This window comes from Phaeodactylum tricornutum, chromosome 33, assembly GCF_000150955.2.
Source record: "Phaeodactylum tricornutum CCAP 1055/1 chromosome 33, whole genome shotgun sequence".
Taxonomy (NCBI): domain Eukaryota; phylum Bacillariophyta; class Bacillariophyceae; order Surirellales; family Neidiaceae; genus Phaeodactylum; species Phaeodactylum tricornutum.
This window is the reverse complement of record NC_011701.1, coordinates 4,199-17,315: the sequence shown is the minus strand read 5'-3', so window position 1 is coordinate 17,315 and position 13,117 is coordinate 4,199. Positions and strand designations below refer to the sequence as shown.

Genomic DNA, 13,117 nt, shown 5'->3' with positions numbered 1-13,117 from the left:
TATAGTGTTGCGAATCACATCCGAGGCGGCTTCCCGACAGGCGCCTACAATCTCGGCACCTGTCAAATTCCCAGAAACTCCCTCGCTGGCCAGAATTTCTATATCAATATCAGGTGCAAGCCCTAAATCTATCCATTCTCGACACGCGAGATTGAGAATAGATTGTCGGCCTTCAAAGTCAGGAGGAGGGACGTAAATGATCTTATCAAACCGCCCCGGCCGCAGCAACGCGACATCCAAAGTCCAGGGCCGATTTGTCGCACCCAGCACAAGAACACCATCTTTTGATTCACCATCTACACCATCCATTTCGTTCAAGAAGGTACTCAAAACTCTTGCTTCTGCAGACGACCCACGAGACATACTATGCCCAGCTTTACCGTCCGATCCCAAAACTGCGTCAATTTCGTCAAAAAATAACACACATGGCGCTGCCGATCGGGCCAAAGCAAACGTTCGACGAACAATCGCTTCAGCTTCGCCAATGTACGACGACGCGTATACGTCGGCGGGTGCAAGCGATAAAAATGCCACATTGCTAGCTCCGGCTGCAGCTCTTGCCAAGGAAGTCTTGGCGCAACCAGGAGGGCCATATAGAAGAATACCACGTGGTGGCGTCAGACCCAAACATTCATATGCACAACGTCTCGATAGAGGCCACTCAACAGCTTGACGCAAAAGTGTTTTGGCACCACCGGGATTGCCCGCAACATCCTTCCAAGATCTGTTTGGTGGAGCTGATAGTGATGCATCTCGCAAGGCTGAAGCAGCAACTTCTTTTGTGGCACTTTTTAGCAGATGATAAGTCAAGCCAACGGAATCATGCTTCTCTGTCACGTCTTGAAATAGCCGTAATAGCTTTGCATGTCTAACAAGCGATACTAGGTCTGCAGCAACGTATCCAACGCAACTTTCCGCCAACCCCTCCACTTCCTCCGGCTTTAAGCATGCCTTACATGAATCCCTTAATAGGAATTGTAGGATGGAGATGCGCTCGGCAATACTGGGTGGAAACAAGGAAACTTCGCGTTCCAAGCGTCCCGGCCTTTGAAGTGATACTGGAATTGCTTCAACCCTATTTGTGGCGGCCACAACAACTACTCGCCGCCATTTAAACGCCTCCAGATCTGAAGGATCAGCCATACGATCCAGCAAGCTTCCTAGGCTGGCGGCGATAATATCGGACGCAAAAAGAGCGTCACATTCATCAAGAAAGAGCACTGCAACAGCCTCCGAGCTCAACCCAGTTGCATTGGCCGCCTGTACAAAATACCGTAACAATGACAAGGAAGCGTCGGCAGCACTCCCCGCCGACAAAAGTTCCGATCCTTGCAAGACTATAAGCTTACATGGACCTTGACGTGAGGCATACTGGGTAGCAATGCGTATTCCGTGAGTTTTTCCGACGCCAGGTGGCCCTGATAACACAAAGACACGCGGTAACGCAATTGAATCGTCGCTGTGACGAAGACACTCAATAGTTTCATTCAATATTTTCACGACGGGAGAAGTACCAAGGTCGATCGGAAACAAAGTACGCTCTTGGCTGGTAACAAATCTTTCGTCGACAGTCTCGCGATCAAATCGGATCTCGGCTGGAACGAAAGTTATTCGTGTTGACGGAAGTACGTCAAAACACCCCGTCAAAAGCGACAGCGATTGCGAGACAACGACGGATTCCACCGTCAGAGACCAATGTTGATCAAAAAAGCACATGTCTATTCGAGTCGTTATAGAATCCTCTCGGCCCCACACAACGCGGGTACCTGCTAGGTGTCTCTTGAGACAAGCGCTCAAACGAGGATTAAATTCCCAGCCAGATGTGATGAGATCGACGGTATAAGGATTTTTTTCATCGACTGATGTAGTGCTGCACCGAACTTGGAATACAATGGATAACAAGGGCATCGATGCCATAGAACTGTTTAGAAATCCAAGGCTGGTTTCAGGGGTTGCAAATGCTGAAGAAGCGTCAACGCCATGAGCAAAATCGACCGTCGCCCTAGCCTGTTTAATCTGCCAGTTAGCTGAAACAAACCTTTCAACCTGTTGCAATTTGTAAAAAACAGAAGAACAGGGACCGAGAAAGTACATAGGATCCTGGGAGAGAATCTCAACCGAGTCGTCCCACTCTACCGACTGCAAATTGTTGTTGTTGCTGCTTGAGGAACAGGAGAGGCGACACAAAAATATCCGCTTCGCATCCAAGATCATTACGGTGCTAGGACCACAACTGCTCGGCAAAACAGGCGTTCTTTGCAGCCGGCGACGACTTCTTGTGGACCACAGAGGCCTGCGCAGACGACACGATCCCGGCAACATAGCTTCATGAATGCTATTTTTAGCCATAACGGTTACGACGGAGCACAATGACTAATTCTTCGTCGGAGAAGATATTTTCTCTTTGCTGGTTTCACAAGTGTTACCTTGGTTTTCCGACAAGATAAGCAAATAGTGATTTACATTAACTGTCAGTTCCGGAGTCGAAACGGACAAAGCAACTACCTAGCTAGTTGAGTCCGTGCATGCTTACTCAAAGGCTTGCTGTCGACCACACTTGCATCGTGCTGAAGGACTTACAGCTACAGTTGCATAAGCATTCTCAGTAAATGAGCCAAGTCATCGGACTCATTTCAGACATATATATTTATATCTTGAATACCACAATATTTTACTATTATTTTTCACAATTTGTATGTGTTTCGGGATCAGAATTCCTTTTGACTTTGGCTGCTCACTTTACATTAGAGATCGTTTGTTCACAGTCAGGTACAAATATTCGCTGTGAACTTGTTAAAAAGCTGCCGCCCCCATTGTCACTCACTTGTGGCCGGTACCGGACCAAAAGGAAACAAATGGATTGGAAGTATTGACTTTGTTTTTTAACCATCAAGTTTGATTGCTGCCAATGTACGAGAAATATCTTCTACTTGATTGAACTGGTACCCAAACAGCTATGTGAGACAGGCCAGAAGTTGGCTATTTACAAAATTAGCAGAAAATTGTGCCCTGAGTTCACTGTCATTTGAAGAAACGTATTGTGACAATGAAATTGTTGACTGTGAAAGATTACTTGGCTGTAAAAGAGTCCACTTTCATCATTGGATACAGACCTGTCTACCTTCATCCGCTTTGCAGCACATCCTTTACAGTTAGGTTCTTGTGGTTTAAAGGCTGCACGTTATAGCTTCATATTGTTTTCTTGAGGGGGAGTTTCTGAGGTTTCCGTTCGTACGCTGTGGAGCAGCTTGCTCTTACTGCCAGGGGCGTGATATCACATTTCAATGAATATTTCATTTCTCTCTCTCACTGTCAGTCGACAGATCAGATATATCAGTGTCTTCTCCTCCTTGTTTGTTGAGCGTACTTCGAACCAAGCTTCCGTAAAGTTGTTTCTCCTCCGTTGAACACAGACGAAACCACAAACTCATTCTCTATATCTCCTTCTCCAGAGCCGCATCCCAAAAGAAAATCTGTAGGAAACTGCAACAATAACGGGCTAAAACGTGTCTGTGGGACCAAAGGATTGTAGATCGATAAAAAGACGTAAAACAAAACTTATAAACTTGTCCCCTCAATATAGGGATATTGAACCCCCGTATGCTTGTCGTAGGGTTTTTCTACGCACGCTGTCGAGCAGTTTGCTCTTTACTGCCAGGGGCGTGATATCACATTTCAATGAATATTTTATTTCTCTCTCTCACTGTCAGTCGACAGATCAGATATATCAGTGTCTTCTCCTGCTCGTTTGTCGAGCGTACTTCAAACCAAGCTTCCGTAAAGTTGTTTCTCCTCCGTTGAACACAGACGAAACCACAAACTCATTCTCTATATCTCCCTCTCCAGAGCCGCATCCCAAAAGAAAATCCGGGCCTTCCCGAAATCTAAAGAGAAATGACTCACAGTCAAGCCAAAGCGTCATGTTTCGTCGTTACGAGTATATGGGTCGGAACATGCTACGGAATGTCGATCAGTCAAAAAAAAATTTCATTGAGCGAAAACGCTTTTCGGCAAATGCATCCATCGAGGGTCTTTGCAGAAAAGAACCTCGGTTTGCTTCGCTCCAGGGGCTACGAAGACGCCACAGGCTTGCATGGTGCCTCCGATGATTCTTGTGAAACCATTGAAAGAATTTCAAGAAAGGACCACCTCAGTGAGGCGTACCAAATGGGCCAGTATTTGTTCGGCACTGTCGCCACACTGCTGTTTCTAATTCCGGATCGCACCATGACAAAAAGGCTTGCGTCGAAATTGGCGGGTGTCGCCGGTTTTGGGACAGCTGCCGGAACTTGTCACATCCTGGCATGTGCGAATGAGCACAATCGACTAGGTAGCGACACATACAAACGCCTAAACATTGGCCTGTTTGGCTTTTCTATGATTGGTTTAGCGTCAATTCCGGGTGAAGCTGGCTTTTGTCGGAGCGCGGGAGCCGCTATGATATTTTCGTCTTTCATGGGTATTGTACGCTTATTCGCAACGGTAGTGTCGTTTATGGGGTGGAAGCGTGGTATCGATCAGCGCGACGGGATGAACTTAGTGACATCCAAAATGACGAATGAGCTGTGGAAAGGTACCAAGAGAACCTTTGAAGGTCTCAAGGTGCAGCATAAGAAAAAGGCTTTGACTTATCGAAACAGTCTAATTCTTGTACTGTTTGGTGTCTTCTCAAGTTTCATGGAGGGGCTCTTCAAGTTGAGGGTGAGCATCAACTGAGATGATCCCTCGTGGACCATACTAACTGCACCATCCATTCTCATTTCTCGATTCCTTTGTTCGTTTCCAGTATCGGAAAGCGCTCCGACTTAGCTGGTTCGACGTTAGTCTCCAGTGGTCCGCCATTGCGCGTTTGTTTTTAATTTCAACCATGATCTACTCATTGAAAGATGCGGCCGAACGGGATCGATTGACTGGTTCCACATTCATTGAGCTCAACATCTTGGTCGGATGCTGGGCCCTGCTCGTAGCGATGGGTCAATCCATATGGCAAATCAATTTTGTTGCTAGCCGGGGTGTGGAATTCTTCGCTTTTTCTATGCCGTTCTTCATCAAGGCAATCAAATCGGTAAATGAACGAAATTCTCATGCGCGGATCTCCCCAACCTCCAAGTAGGCGTATTATGTTGACAATGAGTAAAAGCGCAATTATTTATATTAAAAAATACACATTTATAGACCGTTTTAATAGTTTTAACTGTACCCTTCCGTGCCTCTCTCATGTGAGCGAAGAGGCCTTACAAAGACACGCTTCGCACCATTTATTAAGCAAAGGTTTTCGCAAGCACATTCCACTAGGAGCAGATTATCCATTTAGCGAGCTTTCTGGTCGAGCCGCACTTCTATAACATTGCCTTGAAGCTCGCTACCATTGAGTTGAGTGATAGCATCCTTGGCATCTGACTTCTTCAAAAATTGAACTGTCCCGAAACCTTTAGATTGCCCAGCCGGCCCGTTTTTGACTTCCGCACGTTGAATGTCACCGCATTGGCGGAAATGGTCCTTCAATTCCCTCCAGGTCGTCGACTGAGCGAGATTGCCTACGAATAATTGTGTCTCCGCGTCAACATTGAGGCGGCCTATACCACGTCCACCGCCGTAAGATGATATACCACGCCCTCCACGCCCACGACCGCGCCACGACCCGATCCAGCCCCGCGATTCACCTGCTTTCTATCCTCACGAATTGAAATGGCACTGCCATTCAAGTCTGTGCCTTGCAGCTCACGAATTGCCCTTTCAGCCTCCTGGGGACGCTGGTATACAACAACACCACAGCACAAAGAATCTGCATTCGTCATGACTGTCGCCGAGTCTACATTTCCGGCCATGCGCATATGATCCTTCAAATCCTGCCACGATGTTCCCGGGGCAAGATTCCACACATACACGGATGTGCTTTGTGTGCGTTCATAGGTACCTTGATAAGACGCTCCTTGATTCGGTGTTTCTCGATCTTCGCGAACGAAAATCATTCGCCCGTTCAGCTCTGTATCTGTCAGCGTTTTGATGGCTTCCTGTGCTTCTTCATCCGTCGCGTATTCGACGATTCCGCATCCTTTGGACCGTCCGTTATATTCCATAATAACTTCAGCATGAACGACTTCGCCCGCCTGGCGCATGTGGTCCTTTAAGCTTTGCCAGGCGACTGACCAGCTCAAGTTTCCGACATAAACACGCCTATTCTGCGCATGCTCTTCTGATGAGAATCTTTGTCCCCCAGCGCTCGCAGCACCGATTTGAAAATTACCGGATCCGCTTTTAATTTCACGGTCTTCTCGCACAAAAATCTGACGACCCTTGAGCTCGGTATCGTTGAGCGTCAACACTGCTTGCTGAGCAGCTTCAACCGTCGCGAACTCAACAATACCACAGCCTTTGGAACGACCATCTGGGCCAGACATGACGTTGGCTTTAGTCACGTCCAATCCCGTGGACTTAATATGGTCTTTCAGATCTTGCCACGAAACAGAAAACGTAAGGTTGCCAACGTACACGCGCTTGCTACGTTGACCATCAGCTAACGGTTCGACGTCGGTACGTTTGGCTTCAGAAGCGATTGTTTCTTCTGAAACTTCCGTCTCTGCATGGTTGACTTCGAATGCTTCCTTTTCTTCGGTTGTTTCCTTACTGGTCTCAGTGACCACTTCTGCAGCACCCTCTTTGGTTCTCCTATCCTCCACATCAGCTTTTGCCTCGAGGTTGTTCCCCACATCCTTTGAGCCATCCTAGCATAACGAAGAATGAACAAATTCGTGAGAATGTATATTGCGTAAGAAATAATCGCATAGTTGAATAAAACGTGGGAAATTTTTGGAGCCATCTACGCTAATCAACGGATGTTGGTTCATCAAGATATAACCGTAACATACCTTTGACGCCATTTTGCTCCTTCACGTTCTTTCTCAAGCGCACAACCAAAGTGTTGAAATGTCAACTCACAGTTAATCGAGAGTCCACTTTTGCTTTCTCTGTAACCTGTGCTTCCGTTTTCGTGAAACAAATGCAACGACACGAACGGATTTTACAGTTTATCTGTAGAGCAAGTTATACCTTTGGTGCTGTGATATCTGTGGAGATGTGAGGCTGTCGCAGCCAATCCGCAAATATTCTGTGGTGACTTTATAGCCAACCAAAAACTGTGAAGTTCCAAATTCCGACTCACCCGGCACACATGTGTTACATTAGTTGTAAACTACATAACATAAATACACTATGGCTGCGACACCTATTTAATGGAAATGAACTGACCATGAGCGAACTAATGTAAATATTTACCACAAATGTCGTGGTGAATCGTTCTCACATCCAAAAGAGTGCCTGACAACACTACCAATATTTTGATGCTATAGAGTCCGTAATTCCTCCATCGAAATACTCCCGGGTTCATTGAAATTAGAATTGCTTGCTTGCGTCCGTCGGATGAGCTCGTCGAAGTCAATATAGGGTTCGTAATGGTCAACGGCGACATTTACGCGATTTGTGTCATGAATATTGAGCTTGGGCGTGTAGTTGTGGATAGCCGTCATGGCATCGTGGGTCGAGAGTCCTACAGTCATGACAGGAGCGCCCTTTAACCCTCTCAACATGTCGGTCACTTCCTGTGAAAGCTGATACTTTCCCTTTCGACCACAAACCAACAATGCAGCCTCAAATGGAGTCTCAGATTGTTCCCGTCGTCGATGATATTCCCCCATGAATCCAACAATCAAATCGTCACCTAAAAAGAGGACGAGTAGCAAAAGATTAAAAATCACTTCGGTTGGACAATCTACAATACGTGCACACATCAAACTTACGTGTGACGTGACAAATGTACAATGTTCTCGACTGTTTGTGGCGCAAATTTTCCAAAAAGCGCGTCAGGGAAGTAGTGACAACATTGATATCACTCGTATTGTAATGCCTGAATCGATGTTCTTCCCCAGAAATGAGCTGCGTTTGGAACAAGTTTTCCAAGTCGGCTAGAGCAGGGCAGCCCAAGAAAGGTCGATCTGGGATACAGCCTAACAACGGTACACCCCAAGCCTGCATCAGTGCCTTACGCATGTAATGTTTTGTCTGCTCGTGTTTATCGGGTATCACCTTATTGATAATCACACCCGCTACACGAACGTTGTAGTGCTGACACAGAATGCGGTTGAGATTGAGCTCATCGAATGCCGAGCCGAGTCCGCCATTGGCGACCAACACCATGTCGGCGCCAATCAAAGATGCCACTTTGGCGTTATTGAGACCGACAATGGATCCAACAGCACAGTGACCGGTGCCTTCGCACAAAACCACATCGCTTGCAGCAGACACATGCTCCATGGCATCAATCACGTCATCAATCTGGGTATGTAGAGACACTTCGCCATCAACAAATTTTTTGGTATACCCCCGGGGTACGATAACTGGACTCATATGTTCGTAGTCGATATGATCAAGTTTAAAGTGTTCCTTTACAAGACAGATATCTTTGTCGACCCGTATCGTAGCATTGCGATTCTCCGATTTGACCTCCACATGCTGTTGCCCAACCTGTGAGCATTACCGAACCAGAAAATGTTCGTGTACCTGTTAGCTCAATATCACTCAAGACGGAAAAGCCCACACAGCAGAATATCGCATCGGATACGTACTGGTTTTAGAAATCCTACTTTTTCATATCGCTTCTTCAAGCCGGAACACAGCGCCAATGACGTCGTAGTCTTCCCTACGTGCTGTCGAGTTGCCGCTACGAAGATTGGGCGTTGGAAGTTTCCGTCTGTTGTCTTCTTCCAAAAGCGGCTTCCGTCAGGAAATTTATTCCATGCTCCGACTCGGTACGAATCATTGTGGTGGACGTCGTCAGGATTCTCGTGGAAATCGCTCGACTTGGACCGACCTTGGTATCGCGAAAACGCATTTCCCGGGTGCTTTGTTACAGCTTTACGCCAGCAATAGTGACTCTTTCGCATTATTGCAACGTTCCTCATCATGTTATAAATTGCTCTCAATCGAACGAAAAAAGTTGAGCGGCTCGTCGAACCGCAAAAGATTCACCGGGAGACTACCTCGATGTGTTAGATCCTGTCTCTGTCAAGTCTCTGTTAATCGATGCCAAGATGCCTGTCGTGTTTCTCTACCTACCTACCTACCTACCGACTATCGTTGTGTGCAGAATGCACGGCGAAGAAAGCGTCAAGAAACGAGAACGTCAAAAAGATCTTCGGACACGTAGTGACGCATTTTATTGTGATAAATGTCACTCTACCGTCGCAGCATGGAAAACTATTTCTGTTTTACATTACAGTTACGTCCATGTCACAGTAGCAAGCAAACCAAACCCGCACCCTCGGCGGAGTCCTGGATTTGTTGCCCAAGGCGGTTTTCCGGAACTTGATAGCGCTCATTCGTAAAAACAAAACCACCGCTCTCACCAATTTTTCTATTTTGCACGGCCGATTGCTCAAATTAATTGCTTCGACCAACTAGCGCCTAATTTTTAAAATGACCGCGGCCACCTCCGTACTGCCAAAGGAACCACTCACGGTGAACGAAGTCGAATACGATTTCGAGAATTTCGCGTTGGAACATGGGATTCCCGAAACACTCGATCCCCTGCCGTATCGCAAGGAAGGTTCCGTTTTTGCGACTGGCGACGAAGCCAAGCCCGTCTTGACGTCCGCAAAACATGATCCTCGCTTACGTACGGTTGTGTGCCGCCATTGGCTGCGTGACTTGTGCATGAAAGGAACGGCGTGTGAATTTCTGCATCAGTACGACTTGTCGAAAATGCCACTTTGCCGACACGGGGAACGCTGCAAAATCAAGGACTGCCCCTTTCGACATATCAGTGAAGCGAATCGCATGGAATGTGTTTTTTATTCCCAAGGATTTTGTATCCACGGACCATTTTGTCGTTACAAGCATATTCGACGAGCTCGGGAAGATCTTCCGGCAGTGGCTGATTTCACTTTAGGTCTCTCGCAAATGCAAGCTTCGAAAGATGGAGAAAAAGTTACGAAACGAACAGCACCCAAACCTAACGAATTTTACAAAATCTCCTTATGCAAACACTTTCTGCAAGGTTCCTGTCCATTTGCGGAAAACTGTCATTTTGCACACGGTGAATCGGAACTAAGAAAATTTCCACGCAAAGATGAAAACGAAGAGGAAGGCGATGGTGGCGACGAGCTGACAGACAACATGTTTGTCAACCAAGACACCACTACAATTGATTACTTCCAGGGAGGGGCAAGTGGCGGCGGGAAACCCAACCCGATCCTAGAACCAGATCAAGCCAAGTTTTACATCGTACGCGCCGCCACTCATCACGATCTAGCCATTAGTACCGTCCAAAACGAGTGGTATCTGCAGCGAAAACATGCACAAGCAATGAATGCGGCGTATCAAGATGGGAAACACCAGGTCATGATTTTTTTCACCGTCAGTGACTCGAATCATATTCAGGGCGCAGCCTTGCTGACCGCACCAGGCGTTTACCAAAAATCGTCGGACAATGGAAAGGATCCTTTTTGCCACCGAATTTCCTTGGAATGGTTCCGCACAACGGAACTCCCAATTGAGACTGCACTAGGTGTTGCTTCTGATCTATTGCTTCCAACAAGTTCTACGCAGTATTGTCAAGACATGTCTAGCACCACAGGAGAATCGCTCATGAAAGCCATCTGGAATGCTCCGCTGGTCACGCTGTTCGAATCCTGGTCCGGCGAGCAAGAACCGCCAACACCGGACGCTCTCTTGACGGATTTCCGAGCACCGACGGATCCCGCATGGCCAACCATTCCTGGACCGGGTTTTATTTTTGGCTGTTCGTCTGACACAATGGACGAGTGTCTCGGCCTTGGTATTTTTGGCCTCCCTAGTCACATGAAGGCGGCGGCGTCGTCGATCCGACCGGGAGCATCCATATTTCTTTTCAATGTGACCGATCGATTATTGTTTGGTATCTTTGAAGCCTTAACGCATGCAAAAATGAATATCGAGCCCTCAGCATTCTCGAAAAATCCCAAAGCTGTATCTTCTCCTTTTCCCGTACAAATTCGCGTCCGTATAAGCCTCGAATGCCCGCCTTTGGAGGACACGGACGCAATTTTAAACGATATTCTGCGATCCCGTGGTCAGGGGAGAATTGGGCCTTTGACACATCCACAGACAGAGGCAGTCGCGTCCTTGTTGGCAAATCAATGTGGTGCGCTATCGTACATGCTTGAATACCAACAGGGTATACAAGAAGGTGTTCCTGTAAGGGCTCCTCCAATCGCACTACCGCCTTACAAGCTTTCCAAGACGATTTGACCTGGCCTGCTATAGTGTTGGTAAACTACTTTAAGCAGTAACAGAATAGTGTCAATTGAAGCTTACATCATTCAACTCCAGCACAGCTGGTAAGGTTTCCAGCATAGTACAGTAAATGCTTGCTGGGGAGTCTAATGTTTTGGATTGGTGACTATGTGCCGAATCGTAGTCCTTGCGTTGTGTATTCTCAACGAAAAAACTGTTGGACGTCGTTCTTAGTTGGGTCAAGACATGCGCCCATGGTTTTGTCCCAGAAAGTCCGTTGTCATCAAATATCTTGCCCCAAAAACGATCCCGCATAGATGCAAAAGTGGCATTTAAACACTCCTGTTGAGCATCCGAAAACACAGGGCTTTCTACAAGATCCCAAGTTTCGTCGAGAATGGATCTCGCTAGGTCGTCTTGAATGGAATGCTCCAAGATTGAGGAGGGCATAAGAAAACGAAGGATGCTTTCGCGTCTTGATGACCTTCCAGAAGTCCTGCTCACATCTGTCCTCAGGCCACCTTCTATCAAGCCTCGGATTTTCACGAGCGCACAGTCAAACTGTTCTCGTGAAATGTGTAGGCATGCTTTATCGAAGACGTTCCATCCTCCCAAAACAGAATCGACAGCCTGCTCGACTGTTGACAACAGAGAGTGAACACCCTTGTTCAGAAAATAATCATATGTATGCTGGAGGACAAAACGATGGGACTCTTGATAAGACACCATTCGATCGGAGGCGACACTGTCGTTACTCATCGAGACGTTTGAAGACAAGGAAGTATTCTGCAAAGATTCCTCGAATAATCGTCCTCCCAATAGATTTACTTGCGTGGTAAGGACAAGAAATAAAATCGTATGGGCATAGGCAGTTGTCAACATACGGGTCATCGTCTTCCGTTGAATTTCCTTCCATAGCGCCTGTTCTTCAGAACGTCGAGAAGTAGCATGCTTTTCTGTGGTTCGATTCGCCCGAAGTTGCTTGAGCAGCCGGGTTGCCTGCGCCGTATTTGTATGCAACTCTACAATCGACCGGAGTGCCGGTGAGAAACCTCGAAGCGCCTGCGCTGCTTCCTGCCTGCAACGAGTCATGCGTTGGCGACGCATTCGTAAGCGACGGTTTGGGCCGGGGATGTGATCAATATGAGAAGCGACTCCATCTTCCGCGTGGGCGCCCACACTTGTTTGCGAGCATAAGAAGTTCATGAAAGAAGTAGCAATGGCGGCGTTGACTTGATAATCATTTTTCTTCCGTTTTGTGACATAACGATTCCACGCCCAATCCGCTACTTTGTATGTTCCATACGCGACAGCTGCAGCAGAAATAACGCTACCTAAGGATATGGATTGCTTCTTGCGTCGCATTTTGGTTTTTGAGCTCATTTTCGTCGTCTTTGTTCCACTATGAGAGGGAGAACCAACTTTCTTTAGGATGGCGGCATCGTCGACACTATTTACCGATATGAAATGCCGTATTTCCGGGATGACTGACTGTCACCACATATTGCGTAAAGGACGGAACTTCGGAAAGTAAATGTACATCAATATCCGGGTGACAATACAGAGGGTTAGGGTCAGGTACGTACAAGACGTAGAAAGGAGCTAATGCACTATTCCCTAAGGGGAGGGAGATCCCCGAGTAGTATATATATACATTACTGTCAAAAAGTTACACAAAAACTATTCCTAAGTAATCCCTCTGGGATCACTATCCGACATCTAAATGTTTCCTCTGGGATCACTATCCGACGTGTAAACATTTTCTCTGGGACCCCTAAACGACTTTGTAAGTAGTAATTCCTCTGGGATCACTATCCGATTGTTTAAGTAAACAATAAAGGATAACCCG

General features: G+C 46.9%; 6 protein-coding genes across 6 annotated transcripts; 2 read left to right on the top strand and 4 right to left on the bottom strand.

The window, feature by feature from the left end:
* Window positions 1-6: 6 nt before the first annotated feature.
* Window positions 7-1,519, bottom strand: PHATRDRAFT_55229 (predicted protein; the record flags this gene model as incomplete). The annotated part of the gene is made up of 1 exon (XM_002185558.1): window positions 7-1,519. A coding segment is annotated over exon 1 (1,137 nt), but the record flags the coding sequence as incomplete, so codon positions are not given.
* Window positions 1,520-3,894: 2,375 nt separating this feature from the next.
* PHATRDRAFT_50627 (predicted protein) lies at window positions 3,895-5,171 on the top strand (the record flags this gene model as incomplete). Its single annotated transcript, XM_002185569.1, has 2 exons — window positions 3,895-4,701; window positions 4,787-5,171. 2 exons carry the CDS (start codon window positions 3,895-3,897, stop codon window positions 5,111-5,113), a joined length of 1,134 nt encoding a protein of 377 aa, XP_002185605.1. The 3' UTR covers window positions 5,114-5,171.
* On the bottom strand, window positions 5,164-6,786 carry PHATRDRAFT_51303 (predicted protein; the record flags this gene model as incomplete). Its single annotated transcript, XM_002185557.1, has 3 exons — window positions 5,164-5,663; window positions 5,918-6,182; window positions 6,736-6,786. The coding sequence occupies 3 exons, from the start codon at window positions 6,784-6,786 to the stop codon at window positions 5,311-5,313; spliced, it is 669 nt and encodes a 222-aa protein (XP_002185593.1). The 3' UTR covers window positions 5,164-5,310.
* A 421-nt stretch (window positions 6,787-7,207) lies between these two features.
* PHATRDRAFT_50625 (predicted protein) lies at window positions 7,208-9,117 on the bottom strand. Its single transcript, XM_002185556.1, has 3 exons — window positions 8,622-9,117; window positions 7,797-8,520; window positions 7,208-7,768 (listed from the first exon to the last, which is right to left on the bottom strand). Exons 1-3 carry the CDS (start codon window positions 8,958-8,960, stop codon window positions 7,344-7,346), a joined length of 1,488 nt encoding a protein of 495 aa, XP_002185592.1. The 5' UTR covers window positions 8,961-9,117; the 3' UTR covers window positions 7,208-7,343.
* A 302-nt stretch (window positions 9,118-9,419) lies between these two features.
* PHATRDRAFT_50624 (hypothetical protein) lies at window positions 9,420-11,283 on the top strand (the record flags this gene model as incomplete). The annotated part of the gene is made up of 1 exon (XM_002185568.1): window positions 9,420-11,283. The coding sequence occupies exon 1, from the start codon at window positions 9,472-9,474 to the stop codon at window positions 11,281-11,283; it is 1,812 nt and encodes a 603-aa protein (XP_002185604.1). The 5' UTR covers window positions 9,420-9,471.
* A 187-nt stretch (window positions 11,284-11,470) lies between these two features.
* PHATRDRAFT_50623 (predicted protein) lies at window positions 11,471-12,692 on the bottom strand (the record flags this gene model as incomplete). Its single annotated transcript, XM_002185555.1, has 2 exons — window positions 11,515-12,692; window positions 11,471-11,482 (listed from the first exon to the last, which is right to left on the bottom strand). Exons 1-2 carry the CDS (start codon window positions 12,649-12,651, stop codon window positions 11,471-11,473), a joined length of 1,149 nt encoding a protein of 382 aa, XP_002185591.1. The 5' UTR covers window positions 12,652-12,692.
* Between the last annotated feature and the right edge of the window lie 425 nt (window positions 12,693-13,117).